This window comes from Notolepis coatsorum (assembly GCF_963971535.1).
Source record: "Notolepis coatsorum genome assembly, chromosome: 11".
Lineage (NCBI taxonomy): Eukaryota > Metazoa > Chordata > Actinopteri > Aulopiformes > Paralepididae > Notolepis > Notolepis coatsorum.
This window is the reverse complement of record NC_140175.1, coordinates 105,261,575-105,275,308: the sequence shown is the minus strand read 5'-3', so window position 1 is coordinate 105,275,308 and position 13,734 is coordinate 105,261,575. Positions and strand designations below refer to the sequence as shown.

The window sequence follows — 13,734 nt, the reverse complement described above, 5'->3', positions numbered from 1 at the left end:
CTTCCCCTTGCAACGCTTGTAGTAAATGTTCTGGAGGGTGGGGAGCCCCCCTCCGATTGTGCGTTCGGCTGAACGTGTCACTCTTTGTAGTCTGCTTTGGTCTTTTGCAGTGCTATTCCCAAACCAGGAGGTGATGTTGCCGGTCAAGATGCTCTCTATTGTACATGAGTAGAAGTTCTTAAGGATCTTCTGGCTGACTTGGAACTTCCTTAGGCGCCTGAGGAAGTAGAGGCGTTGTCGTGCCTTCTTCACCACACTGTTAATGTGTATGGTCCATTTCAAGTCCTCGGATATGTGGGCTCCGAGGTACTTGAAGCTGTTGACTCTCTCAACCGGTGCCCCGTCGATGCTGAGGGGGCTGTAGTCCTTGACCCCCGACCTCCTGAAGTCCACAATCATCTCCTTTGTTTTGCTGACGTTCAGGGAGAGGCTGTTTTCCTGGCACCATCCCGCCAGGACCTTGACCTCTTCCAGGTAGGCCCTCTCGTCGTTGGCAGAGATCAGGCCCACCACCACTGTGTCGTCAGCAAATTTGACGATTGTATTGCTACTCCGCTGAGCCACACAGTCGTGTGTGTACAGGGAGTAGAGGAGGGGACTCAGAACACAGCCCTGGGGGGCCCCTATGTTGAGGGTGATGGATGAGGAGGTGCAGTTGCCTGCTCTCACCACCTGGGGTCTGCCAGTCAGGAAGTCCAAGACCCACTGGCAGAGGTCATAGCCCAAGCCCAGGTCCCTGAGCTTGGCTATGAGTATGGAGGGGACTATGGTATTGAATGCCGAGCTGTAGTCGATGAATAGCATTCTCACATAGTTCCCCTGCCTCTTGTCCAGGTGTGATGCTGCTGTGTGCAGCACATGGGATATGGCGTCCTCCGTGGACCTGTTGGGGCGGTATGCAAATTGCAGGGGGTCCATGTTGATGGGGAGGGAGGAGCAGATGTAGCCCTTTACTAGCTTCTCAAAGCACTTCATGGCTATGGAGGTGAGAGCTACAGGGCGGTAGTCGTTGAGGCAAGCAGGCTTGGATTTTTTGGGTACAGGGATAATAGTGGACTTCTTCAGGCAGGTGGGGATGACAGCCTGTTCTAAGGACAGGTTAAATATGTCAGTGAATACTGGGGCCAGTTGGTCGGCACAGACTTTTAGGACGCGGCCGGGGATGCCGTCCGGACCTGCTGCCTTCCTGATATTCACTTTTTTAAAGGTCCGCCTCACCTCATGCTCTGTTACCCTGAACACTGCGCCTCCATCAGCAGCCGACCCCCCCCCCCCCCATTGCCGAGGCTTGTGAGCTGGTGTTGTTATTACCAGCATCAAACCTCGCATAGAAGGTATTGAGGTCGTTTGCTAAGGAGATGTCACTGTTCAGTTTGAGGGAGGCGCCTTTGTAGTCTGTCATCGTTTTGAGCCCCTGCCACATAGCTCTAGAGTCAGCTTGTTCAAACTGGAGTTCAATTTTATCCCTGTAGCGTCGTTTGGCCTCTGTCACTGTCCTCCTTACGTTGTGTTGCGCCACCTTGTGGTCGTTCATGTTGCCTGCCACTAGGCCGTCATTGTATGCTTTGGTGCGCTCTCTCAGAGCTTCACGGACGGATTTGTCTACCCAGGGTTTTTGATTTGGGTAAACTTTCATTTTGGTAGTGGGGATTGTTTCTTTCACCCTAGTACAGACATAGTCCAGCACTGTCTCCGTGTAGGCATTAATGTTATCTGTGTCGCGGAATACAATCCAGTCTGTGTTGTGAAACACTGACACTAGTGTATCCTCTGACGTCACATCCCATTTCTGCACCTCTCGCGAGACTACGGGAGTACTTTTAATTCTTTGTCTGTACTTTGGTGTAAGGAAAATGGATGCGTGATCTGACTTGCCAAAGCCACTATCAGAATGAGCCTTGTAGCCACCTTTAAATTGCGTGTAACAGTGATCTAGGATGTTACCGCCTCTGGTGTTGCAAGTCACATGCTGGTAGAAATCAGGCAATACCTTTCTCAGATTGGCGCTATTGAAATCTCCCAGTACTAAAATGGCGGCGTTAACGTTCGTCGCTTGTATATTGTTTACCTCGTCGTGGAGTCTGGAGAGCGCGGCGTTGTTGTTGGCTTGCGGTGGAATATACACTCCGACCAGGATGATCGCCGTTAACTCCCTCGGGAGGAAGAAAGGACGACACTTGATGGTTATATATTCCAGTTCTGGGGAGCAGTGATTGGATAATTCCTTCACATTCGTTGGATCACTCCAATTTTTGTTAAACATGAAGGCAATACCTCCACCACGTTGTTTACCGGACTCTGATTGTGTCCGATCCTTCCTATGGATAAAGAAATGATCCGCTGGTTGAATCGCGTGATCTGGAACCTCCGGCGTGAGCCACGTTTCGGTGAAGCAGAGAACGTTGCAGTCCCTAACGTCTCTTTGGTATTGAATCCTTGCTCGGATATCATCCAGTTTATTGTCAATTGATTGTACATTGGCTAGCAATATACTGGGCAATGGCGTTCGGTGGCGTCTGTATCTCAGCCTGTTACGGATCCCAGCTCTCTTCTAGATACCGTTACACAATGCCTTATGTATTAAACTAAAAGTGAATAGTTGACTGGGTCATTGTTTAAACAGTAAAGTTAGCTCACGGAGGTCCACACTAGACTAGAGCAGACTGCCTCTGTGTTGATACGAGCAGAAGCACGGACTGGGGCGGATATGACTCGTTGCCACGGGTTTTTTCAAAATAAGAGTACCATATGAACCGAATGTTGCTAACTGCCGGAGCCATCGATATTATGACTGGAGCTGCGCTTGGGGCGGAAACGAGACCCGCACAGGATTTTCAAAATAAGAGTATCGATATGAACTACACGCCAGGTGGCGGGCAGACCTCTGTGTCACTCGCCAAACCTAAAATATGCCTGCCATTGGCGGGTGGCGGGCTCTAATTTCGTGCCCTGCCTTCAAGCACCACAAGAGTGTGTAGATTAATTCACACTTGAATCTAATATTGCCCAAATTTAACAAAATATAATGTGAACACTGACGGTCAAACAAAATAAATCTGATCTGAGCAATACATGAGAATTGAGCAGTGTGGCTTGCAGTGTGAATGCAGTGATGTTGTAATGAAACCGCATGAATTCTGATCTGATCATCATTCACACTGCGCTCACATGGGGGTCAGGTAGGGCCTAACAAAATTAATAGTTGGTTTCAGGTTGGTTGTCAGTTTGGCCATGGGTAGGTAGGGAATTTATTTTATTTTATTTTTTTATTTTATTCTTTCCCACGGCGACTATGGATAGGGAATTTCTTTATTTAATTAAAATGTTCACAACAACATGGATGCATGTACTCTGCCAGCATGTTTAATATCCATAATACTAAATGTTTGACTAAGATTTCTATGAAACTTCATTCAAAAAAAAAAAAAAAAATCTGATTTTTATTTTTTTTTTTAATATAATTTTTTTTTTAAACTCATAAAATATATTGGGTCGCACCTAAATCGGCAGGGTCGGTCGGCAACCTGAAACCAACTATTAATTTTGTTAGGCCTAGGGATGCCCCGATCACGTTTTTTGCCACAGATCGTTTATGAGCCATATCGGCCGATACACTGCCGATACCGATCGTTTTTTTTTATAGCAGTATAGTATTATACTGTAGGTCTAACAGGCATTCTCAAAGTCCGGACTCCGGACTAAATTATCTAATCTAATTTTAGGAATTAAGTAAAGTGAATAGTACTGGGTGTTAAGCATAACAGCATCTAAGTTAATTTACTTCTGACCATTATAGTCAAAGTATTTTCCTATGAACTGAAACTCATAAGGCTAGCATCATTGGCGTTCAGTTACAGCTATATTGGCCAACGTTAGCCAGCTATCTAGCCAGCTACTGCACCACGAACTGCCAGGCAGCTAGCTGGCTATCCTTAATAAAGTTTTTTTCTACAGTAGCTAGGTAGCTAACGTTAGCCAACGGAAGAACGATAGCTAGTTAGCCAATGCTAGCCAACAGCTGCAAAAACGAATGCCAATGATGTTATCAGACGTTGATATCAGTAGCTAGTAGGGATGGGTACCTTTCACATTTGAACCGATACCGGTACCTGTGAATCGATACCGATAATCAAATCCTAGGTAAGCATATATTGTGCGTGTGAACGTTGACATGGAAAAAAAAAGAATTTTTTTTTTTATAAAAAATATTTTTTTTCTATTTATTTTATTTTTTTTTGGTTTCTCACTTGAATCGATACTCTGTAGTACCGACGTGTTTCGGTCCGGTACCTCAAAAGTACCGAATTCGGTACCCATCCCTAGTAGCTACCTAGCCAGCTAGATAACGTTAGACAATGTATTAAACTAAAGTGAATAGTTTACTGGGCCATCATGTGTCATCATGCTTCAGTGATGTTGAAAGAGGAGCCGCCACGACAAGTTGCGGAGGCTATTGCACTGTTGCCATCTTTGGAGCAAATGAGAGGATTTGTTGACAAAGACAGGTCTGTGAGGGGGAGGGGCAATGTGTGCACTGCAGCAGCGTGTGTGTGCCTGTGTGTCAACAACTTGCTGTAGGAGAGAAGACAGCGAGATTCCAACTCCGCTGATAATTGGATCATGGTAGGCGGCTGGGTGGCGCAGCGGACAATGCGCTTGTCACCAACGCAAGAGACACTGGTATCAAATCCAGCTGTCAGCGTTGCTTCCGGCTTGGCTGGCCGTCATACTGGCTCGATTGGCAGAGTCAGCGGGAGGGAAGCCGGTGGGTGGGTCTGGGTCGTTGTGGACAGCGACTCCTACAGTTCGGTCAGGGCGCCTGCACAGCGAGGGAATGATCTAAGAGAGGTAGTGTGACCTTCCACACGTTACACTCTCGGTGAGAGTCCGCGCTGCCAGGTGAAAAGAAGTGGTGGGCTGGCTACACATGTGTCGGAGGAAGCATAAATAATAATAATAATTAATTTAATTTATATAGCGCTTCTCAATAACCCGAAGTCGCTGACAGTAGTCGGGAGCAGGAGTACAAACAAAGAAACAAAAGTAAAGAAACAAAAACAAAAACAACAAAGAAACAAAAACAAAAGGAACATGAGACCATGGGGGGAACAGGGGAGACAGCCTGATAGCACAAAAAAGACTGGAGACAGACATCAATCAGGTTGGAGGGGAGGGGGGGTTTAAGGGTGGGGGGGGGTTGAAGGTAAGGGAGAACAGGTGGGTTTTGAGGCGAGCTTTGAAGGTGGAGAGTGTAGGGGAGTCTCTGATGGACTGGGGGAGGGAGTTCCAGAGTCGGGGTGCAGTACGAGAGAAGGCCCGATCTCCGAAGTTTTTAAAGGATAACTCCACTATTTTGGGAAATTAGCTTATTTAACATCTTCCCTGGAGTTAGACAAGAAGATGCATACCTTTTTTGTCTCTGTGCGTGCATTTTAGCTTTGGGAATAGATGCTCCGTTAGCATAGCTTAGCTTCATCACTGGAAGTGAGGCAGGACAGTAGCCTTACAGTGCCTTACAGTGTATTGCAAGGTCTGACATTGACCAAACTTGATATGCATGACCTTGGTGGGCTCTAGGTCAACTCCTGAAAAGGGGGTCAATGTCAGACTTTGCAATCAAAAGTTAGGGGGCTAATAACCCTTGCCATAATTTCAGTGCGCCCCTAACTTTTGATTGCAAGGTCTGACATTGTAAGGCTACTGTCCTGCCTCACTTCCAGTGATGAAGCTAAGCTATGCTAACGGAGCATCTATTCCCAAAGCTAAAATGCACGCACAGAGACAAAAAAGGTATGCATCTTCTTGTCTAACTCCAGGGAAGATGTTAAATAAGCTAATTTCCCAAAATAGTGGAGTTATCCTTTAAGCTTGGATGTCGGGACAGTGAGGGAGGCAGTGGAGGAGGACCGGAGGGAACGGGTGGGGCGGTAGGGAAGAAGGAGATCAGTCAGGTAGGGGGGGGCCAGGCTGTGGATGCCAATAGTCATGTGCCAATAGGCATGTGATAGTCTCCACTCTCCCGGACCAACGATAGGGGGTAAGAGTGCGCAACGACCAGGAAGGGGATTGGGAATTGGCATAATGACTAACATTGGGAGGGGAGAAAAACGGAAAAAGAAGGGGGGAAAAGATAAAAAAAAAAATAATTGGATCATGTTTTTCTTGCTAGTCATCGAACGGTTTTCACAATCGGCGACTAGAAAGCATTATCGGAATTCCCCATCTCCTATTTATACTGAATATCGGCCGATACCGATCGCTGGCCGATCGATAGGGGCATCCCTAGGGTCAGGGGTCACATACTAATCACATCTAGGACCCCATATGATGAATGTGGCCCCAAATCTCTGCTGCTGAGGATGTGTTGCACGGTCTCGGTCCAGGCCGCACTCTGCTGCTGAGGATGTGTTGCACGGTCTTGCATCAGCTCAACTTCCACCGAACCCCTCAGTCTGTGGCGCGACAGTGTTCCGGTTGGCCCGTCTCAAGATGACTTGATTCATCCACTAACAAGTTCAACACTAACGTCTTGATCCTCTAATCACAACGGTTGCTTCCCCTCTGATGAACAGAGTTGTGATTGGAGGATCAAGAAAAGAGAGCAGGGCTTGAGCGAGATCAATACTGTTCACTAAGGCCGAGACCACTTATCGATTTATCGATAACTGCGTGAAATCGTGGTGTCACTTTTTGCATGTAAAAAAAATATATAAAAAAAGGTTTGTATCATGGGCCAACTACAGTGAGTGCACCTGACACACACACACAAACTAATGTTGAACACGCTTTTTATTTTTTAAGAAAAAAGTATATAAATATATATATTTTTTACACATGCAAAATAATAATAAATTTGTTTTATATTTATCTATAATTTTGACTCTTGATAATCTCAGAAACAACATTTTACACTTTTATTTGTCTATTAATGTCTGTCTTTCTCTCTCCTTTTTCTCTTTCTCTCTCCTCATCTGTCTTTCTTTCTCCCCCTCTGTCCTCTCATTTCTTTCTCTCCCCCTCTTTTTCTCCCCTGTCTCTTTCTCTCTCCCCCCCCCTCTCTCCCCCTCTCTTTATCTGTCTCTTTCTCTTTCCCCCCTCCCTATCTCTCCCTCTCTTTATGTGTCCCCCCCCCCTCTCTCTCTCCCTCAGGGGCTGTAGTGATGAGGTGTTGAGGTGGATCTTGTCTGACTGGAGCATCTAACCTAAATGGCGCGGCATGACTTCACTCCAGCCTGGCTTAGTTTCCCCACTGAACCCTCATCAGCCAAGGTGTGTAAGACACAACATATACAGGGATCCTAACTAACCTCATCAGCCAAGGTGTGTAGGACACGACATATACAGGGATCCCAACTAACCTCATCAGCCAAGGTGTGTAAGACATGATACAGGGATCCTAACTAACCTCATCAGCCAAGGTGTGTAGGACATGACATATACAGGGATCCTAACTAACCCTTTTCACCCTCATCCTGGAACCGTCCCCAAACACAATCTAAGCCGTCCAGAAATGTGGACCCGAATTACAAATCTTTGTTTTCTTCCATTATTATCATTCAGATTAAACAAGAACAGCAGAACTAATTATGACAATAATAATAACAACCCAATGTATGTTATGATTTCATGATATCAAGGCCTATGACTGAAAAAACAAACTATGCCTCTGTTGATCAGATGATCAGAGATTGCAGACACATTTTTATAGCGCTTTTCTAGACACTCAAAGCGCACACAATGTAGGGTGGAAATGGCCTCCTTCAGGCAATTAAGTTCAGGGTCTGCTGTCATGAGGTCAGACAGGCTGGTGTTTAAAAGAAGGGGAAAAAATTTATTAACCCAGGGTAGGTTCTCTGAGCACAGATGCTCTTTTTCAGGAACGCCCTGCTTCACATTCACACAGTTCCATTCACACCTGGGAGCTGCCCAGTACAACCACAGTCTGCCACCGTTGGCCACTGAGCAACTCCACTGGAGCAGTTGGGGGTTAAGTGTAGAGCCATATGAAATCCGTTTGATTTTTTTCCAAATTCCATAATTTTTTAATATTTCAGAATTATGTATTTTGCTTTGTACGCTCATTTTACCATCAGAAATAGTGTCTAATAAGTGGGAATGAATAAATGTCCACAATTTAATAAGATATAACAGTCCATTTAATAGGGCTGTCTTAAATACTTCGAAGCTTCGTTCGATGGGCATGGGATTCGAATATGAAAATAAAATTCGATTATTAAAAAAAAAAAAATATATATATATATATATATTTTTGCTAAATCAACTTTGCCTCTCTTTGTTAACTACAACAAGCAATGCTGTTTGTTATTTAAGATGAGGTCGGACTCTGCACTGACAGATTTGTGTTCATTGTGCTGCTTTTATAAAGCCTCAAATGACGGCTTACAATATTTCATGAAAGCAAAGTGTTTTGTTTGTCTAAGATTTAAAAAGGTTTAAACTTTACAGCACTGACAAAGTTGAACAAAGTCCCACAACAACAAAAAAAGTTAAAAAAAAAAGAAATTAAATATATATATATTTTTATAGTTGATTCCATTTTTATTGGTCAATTCCGCGATTCCGTGATCGCGGATTCCATATGGCTCTAGTTAAGTGCCTTGCTCATGGACACTTCAGCGGTTGGTGTTAAGGGGATAGGAGAGATAATTCACTTCCCCAGACCAGATTTCTTCCTGCCAGTCCGGGGGATCGAACCAGCAACCTTCCGGTAACAAACCCGCTTCTCTAACCATTAGGCCACCGCTGCCCCTAAGAGGCTGCTGGTTCAGTGTCTCTGCTGTCATGAGGTCAGAGGCTGCTGGTTCAGTGTCTCTGCTGTCATGAGGTCAGAGGCTGCTGGTTCAGTGTCTCTGCTGTCATGAGGTCAGAGGCTGGTGGTTCAGTCTGCTGTCATGAGGTCAGAGGCTGGTGGTTCAGTGTCTCTGCTGTCATGAGGTCAGAGGCTGCTGGTTCAGTGTCTCTGCTGTCATGAGGTCAGAGGCTGCTGGTTCAGTGTCTCTGCTGTCATGAGGTCAGAGGCTGCTGGTTCAGGGTCTCTGCTGTCATGAGGTCAGAGGCTGCTGGTTCAGTGTCTCTGCTGTCATGAGGTCAGAGGCTGCTGGTTCAGTGTCTCTGCTGTCATGCGGTCAGAGGCTGGTGGTTCAGGGTCTCTGCTGTCATGAGGTCAGAGGCTGCTGGTTCAGTGTCTCTGCTGTCATGAGGTCAGAGGCTGCTGGTTCAGTGTCTCTGCTGTCATGAGGTCAGAGGCTGCTGGTTCAGTGTCTCTGCTGTCATGAGGTCAGAGGCTGCTGGTTCAGGGTCTCTGCTGTCATGAGGTCAGAGGCTGCTGGTTCAGTGTCTCTGCTGTCATGCGGTCAGAGGCTGCTGGTTCAGTGTCTCTGCTGTCATGAGGTCAGAGGCTGCTGGTTCAGTGTCTCTGCTGTCATGAGGTCAGAGGCTGCTGGTTCAGGGTCTCTGCTGTCATGAGGTCAGAGGCTGCTGGTTCAGTGTCTCTGCTGTCATGCGGTCAGAGGCTGCTGGTTCAGTGTCTCTGCTGTCATGAGGTCAGAGGCTGCTGGTTCAGGGTCTCTGCTGTCATGAGGTCAGAGGCTGCTGGTTCAGTGTCTCTGCTGTCATGAGGTCAGAGGCTGCTGGTTCAGTGTCTCTGCTGTCATGAGGTCAGAGGCTGCTGGTTCAGTGTCTCTGCTGTCATGAGGTCAGAGGCTGCTGGTTCAGTGTCTCTGCTGTCATGAGGTCAGAGGCTGCTGGTTCAGGGTCTCTGCTGTCATGAGGTCAGAGGCTGCTGGTTCAGTGTCTCTGCTGTCATGAGGTCAGAGGCTGCTGGTTCAGTGTCTCTGCTGTCATGAGGTCAGAGGCTGCTGGTTCAGTGTCTCTGCTGTCATGAGGTCAGAGGCTGCTGGTTCAGTGTGTCTGCTGTCATGAGGTCAGAGGCTGGTGGTTCAGTGTCTCTGCTGTCATGAGGTCAGAGGCTGCTGGTTCAGTGTCTCTGCTGTCATGAGGTCAGAGGCTGCTGGTTCAGTGTCTCTGCTGTCATGAGGTCAGAGGCTGCTGGTTTAGTGTCTCTGCTGTCATGAGGTCAGAGGCTGGTGGTTCAGTGTCTCTGCTGTCATGAGGTCAGATGCTGCTGGTTCAGTGTCTCTGCTGTCATGAGGTCAGAGGCTGCTGGTTCAGTGTCTCTGCTGTCATGAGGTCAGAGGCTCCTGGTTCAGTGTCTCTGCTGTCATGAGGTCAGAGGCTGCTGGTTCAGGGTCTCTGCTGTCATGAGGTCAGATGCTGCTGGTTCAGTGTCTCTGCTGTCATGAGGTCAGAGGCTGCTGGTTCAGGGTCTCTGCTGTCATGAGGTCAGAGGCTGCTGGTTCAGTGTCTCTGCTGTCATGAGGTCAGAGGCTGTTGTCTGTGTTTTTGTTGTGTGGTAGAGGGGCAGCTGTGTTTTAGTTGTGTGTGTGGTAGAGGGGCAGCTGTGTTTTAGTTGTGTGTGTGGTAGAGGGGCAGCTGTGTTTTAGTTGTTTGTTGTGTGTGGTAGAGGGGCAGCTGTGTTTTAGTTGTTTGTTGTGTGGTAGAGGGGCAGCTGTGTTTTAGTTGTTTGTTGTGTGTGTGGTAGAGGGGCAGCTGTGTTTTAGTTGTTTGTTGTGTGGTAGAGGGGCAGCTGTGTTTTAAGATAAGATAAGATATTCCTTTATTGATCCCCTTGGGGAAATTCAGGCATCATAGCAGCATGGGGGGGAGGGGGGAGGGGTACAGGTAGTAAAACAACACAGTATACAGGTAGTAAAAGACAACACAGGCAGTGTAAACAATTTGATCAATATGGTCAATGTAATTTACTATCTGACTAGCTGAGGAATATTCACATTATTCACAGTGTCACATAAGGTGCAGTATGCATGAGGTAGTGTTATAATTTACTATCTACTGAGTATACATTAATCAAAGTACCAGGGTAGTGTAGGTTGTCCTCCTTGGGTTCCTATAAGTTGTTTGTTGTGTGTGTGGTAGAGGGGCAGCTGTGTTTTAGTTGTTTGTTGTGTGTGTGGTAGAGGGGCAGCTGTGTTTTAGTTGTTGTGTGGTAGAGGGGCAGCTGTGTTTTAGTTGTGTGTGTGGTAGAGGGGCAGCTGTGTTTTAGTTGTGTGTGTGGTAGAGGGGCAGCTGTGTTTTAGTTGTTTGTTGTGTGGTAGAGGGGCAGCTGTGTTTTAGTTGTTTGTTGTGTGGTAGAGGGGCAGCTGTGTTTTAGTTGTGTGTGTGTGGTAGAGGGGCAGCTGTGTTTTAGTTGTGTGTGTGGTAGAGGGGCAGCTGTGTTTTAGTTGTGTGTGTGGTAGAGGGGCAGCTGTGTTTTAGTTGTTTGTTGTGTGTGTGGTAGAGGGGCAGCTGTGTTTTAGTTGTGTGTGTGTTTAGAGGGGCAGCTGTGTTTTATTTGTTTGTTGTGTGGTAGAGGGGCAGCTGTGTTTTATTTGTGTGTGTGGTAGAGGGGCAGCTGTGTTTTAGTTGTGTGTGTGGTAGAGGGGCAGCTGTGTTTTAGTTGTGTGTGTGTGGTAGAGGGGCAGCTGTGTTTTAGCAACCTTTATGTGAGATCTCTCAATTGTAAACTTACTTAATGTGTTTTTTAGTATGACAAACTAGTGATGCACGATATATCGGCCGCCGATATAATATCGGCCGATATGGTAATTATTTTACACATCTGTATCGTTCCGATATCAAGATAGGGCCGAAAACAACAACAACAAAAAAGTATATATATGTTTTGGTCTTAAATAGTTTCAAATAATTTCTGAAAATAAGTTACAAAAGTAAAAAAATAAATGCGTTTTGGAAAATAGCTCTTTTATTTTATCATTAAAAAGTGTTTTCTATACAGAGATATCGACATCGGTAAATATCGGTAACGGCCAGAACAGCAATATTAATATCGGTTATCGGTATTTTCACATCGGTGCATCACTAACGAAAACACATGTATGATGTGAGCTATAATGTGTATTTATTTAATTGTATTATTGAAACACACCTTGTAGTGAGGTTATGTAAATAAATGTTTCTAAAAATAAAAAATACATCTTTCTGTCTCTCTCTCTTGTTCTCTCTCTCTCTTGTTCTCTCTCTCTCTGTCTCTCTCTCTCTCTCTCTTGTTCTCTCTCTCTTGTTCTCTCTCTCTCTGTCTCTGTCTCTCTCTCTGTCTCTCTCTCTGTCTCTGTCTCTCTCTGTCTCTCTGTCTCTCTCTCTCTCTCTCTCTCTCTCTCTCTCTCTCAGAGTTATGACAAGTCGTTGCAGAGTCCCTCAGAGCGTCTGGACTACCAGGGTCATGTCAGTCTGAGACGTCACAACTCCTCCGACGGTACAGAGGCGGTCAGCGGACTCCCTGGAGGTACAGTAACAGGACGTACAGTAACAGACCAGTGCAGACTTCATACAGCAGCAGCATATTGATTGACATCATGTATGCTTTAGTAGTGTATGTAATGCTTATGTCCGCCTTAACACATTAACTGCCACGCGACAGAAGGTTAGCCCTTTACTATCACACAACCGACGGCGATGCTCCATCATTAGCATCATTAGATCCGCGGATGCGGAGCTAATGATGCTAATGATGGAGCATCGCCGTCGGTTGTGTGATAGTAAAGGGCTAACCTTCTGTATTGTCACAGTGAAAGGGTTAACCGGCTGTCGTGTGGCAGTGAAAGGGTTAAGGGCATGGGGGATATATCTTTGTACAGGTTGTTTGTTCTTTCATGCGTCCTTTCGTTAGTCACATAAAAGTATGTAAATGACATTTGTAGGACTGTACCGAATGTAATTTATTTGTACATTCGAAGCTTCTATTGAAGTTTTCGAATGAATCTTCGAATGTCCGTTGTCATATTTTATGACGTAATCATAAAAAAATAATAAAAAATGAAATCCTCAAACAAAATCCTAAATTTGAATGTGAAGTGAATTCATCTGATTAAATGAGTCTTTTTAAATTAAATTAAATCAATTTTCTTTAATGAATATAACTCATCAGTTTTGTCAACATAAATAATCCAATAAGGGCACGGTTGGTACGAAGGTGATGGTGACGTCTTGATGGAGTGCTGAGCGGATGCAGATAGGCTACATCATTTATGATAAATGTTTTATTTAAATTTTTATGATGAGTCATATACTATAATAGTATAATACTATAATATTAGTGTAGCCTAATCTTTATCTGCAACTGTGAAGAAAAACCTCATTGGTGTAAACAGAATGAATAACACATTTAAAAAAAAAAAGAAAACTAATAATAATAATAATTAAAATAATTAATAATATAGGGCAGTCGGGTGGCGTAGCGGAGGTTGCGCTCGTCACCAATGCAAGAGGCTGCAGTCTCGACTCCCGGAGTCAGCATTGCCCTGCGGCTTGGGCCGGTCGTCATACTCACTTGTTTGGCTAGGTTAGGGGGAGGGAAGTCGTGGGTGGTAATCTGGTGTTGTGGACAGCTACAGGTCAGGTCTGGGCGCCTGCTCAGCGAAAGGCAGGAAATGGTGAAGGCAGCGTGACCTCCCACGCGTTACGCTTCACCAATGAGTCCTCGCTGCCAGGTGAAAAAAATAGCCACTGGCTGTCTCCACATGTGTCGGAGGAAGCATGTGGTGGACTTCAGGGTTCCCTTGTTCCGACCAGTAGGAGGAACATGCGCACAACAACGCAGCGCCCTACAAAAAGGTAGGGGAGGGGGGGAATTGGCAT

At 45.7% G+C, this 13,734-nt stretch overlaps 1 protein-coding gene across 2 annotated transcripts in view; it reads left to right on the top strand.

The window, feature by feature from the left end:
* LOC311236964 (vasculin-like) overlaps window positions 1-13,734 on the top strand; it is a 69,994-nt gene that overhangs the window by 6,659 nt on the left and 49,601 nt on the right. For both annotated transcript variants that reach the window (XM_084324770.1, XM_084324771.1), the window contains exons 3-4: window positions 7,150-7,269; window positions 12,268-12,382. In XM_084324770.1, the coding sequence (XP_084180896.1) occupies window positions 7,207-7,269; window positions 12,268-12,382 (178 nt within the window). In that variant the 5' untranslated portion in view covers window positions 7,150-7,206. The remainder of the gene's footprint in view (window positions 1-7,149; window positions 7,270-12,267; window positions 12,383-13,734) is intronic.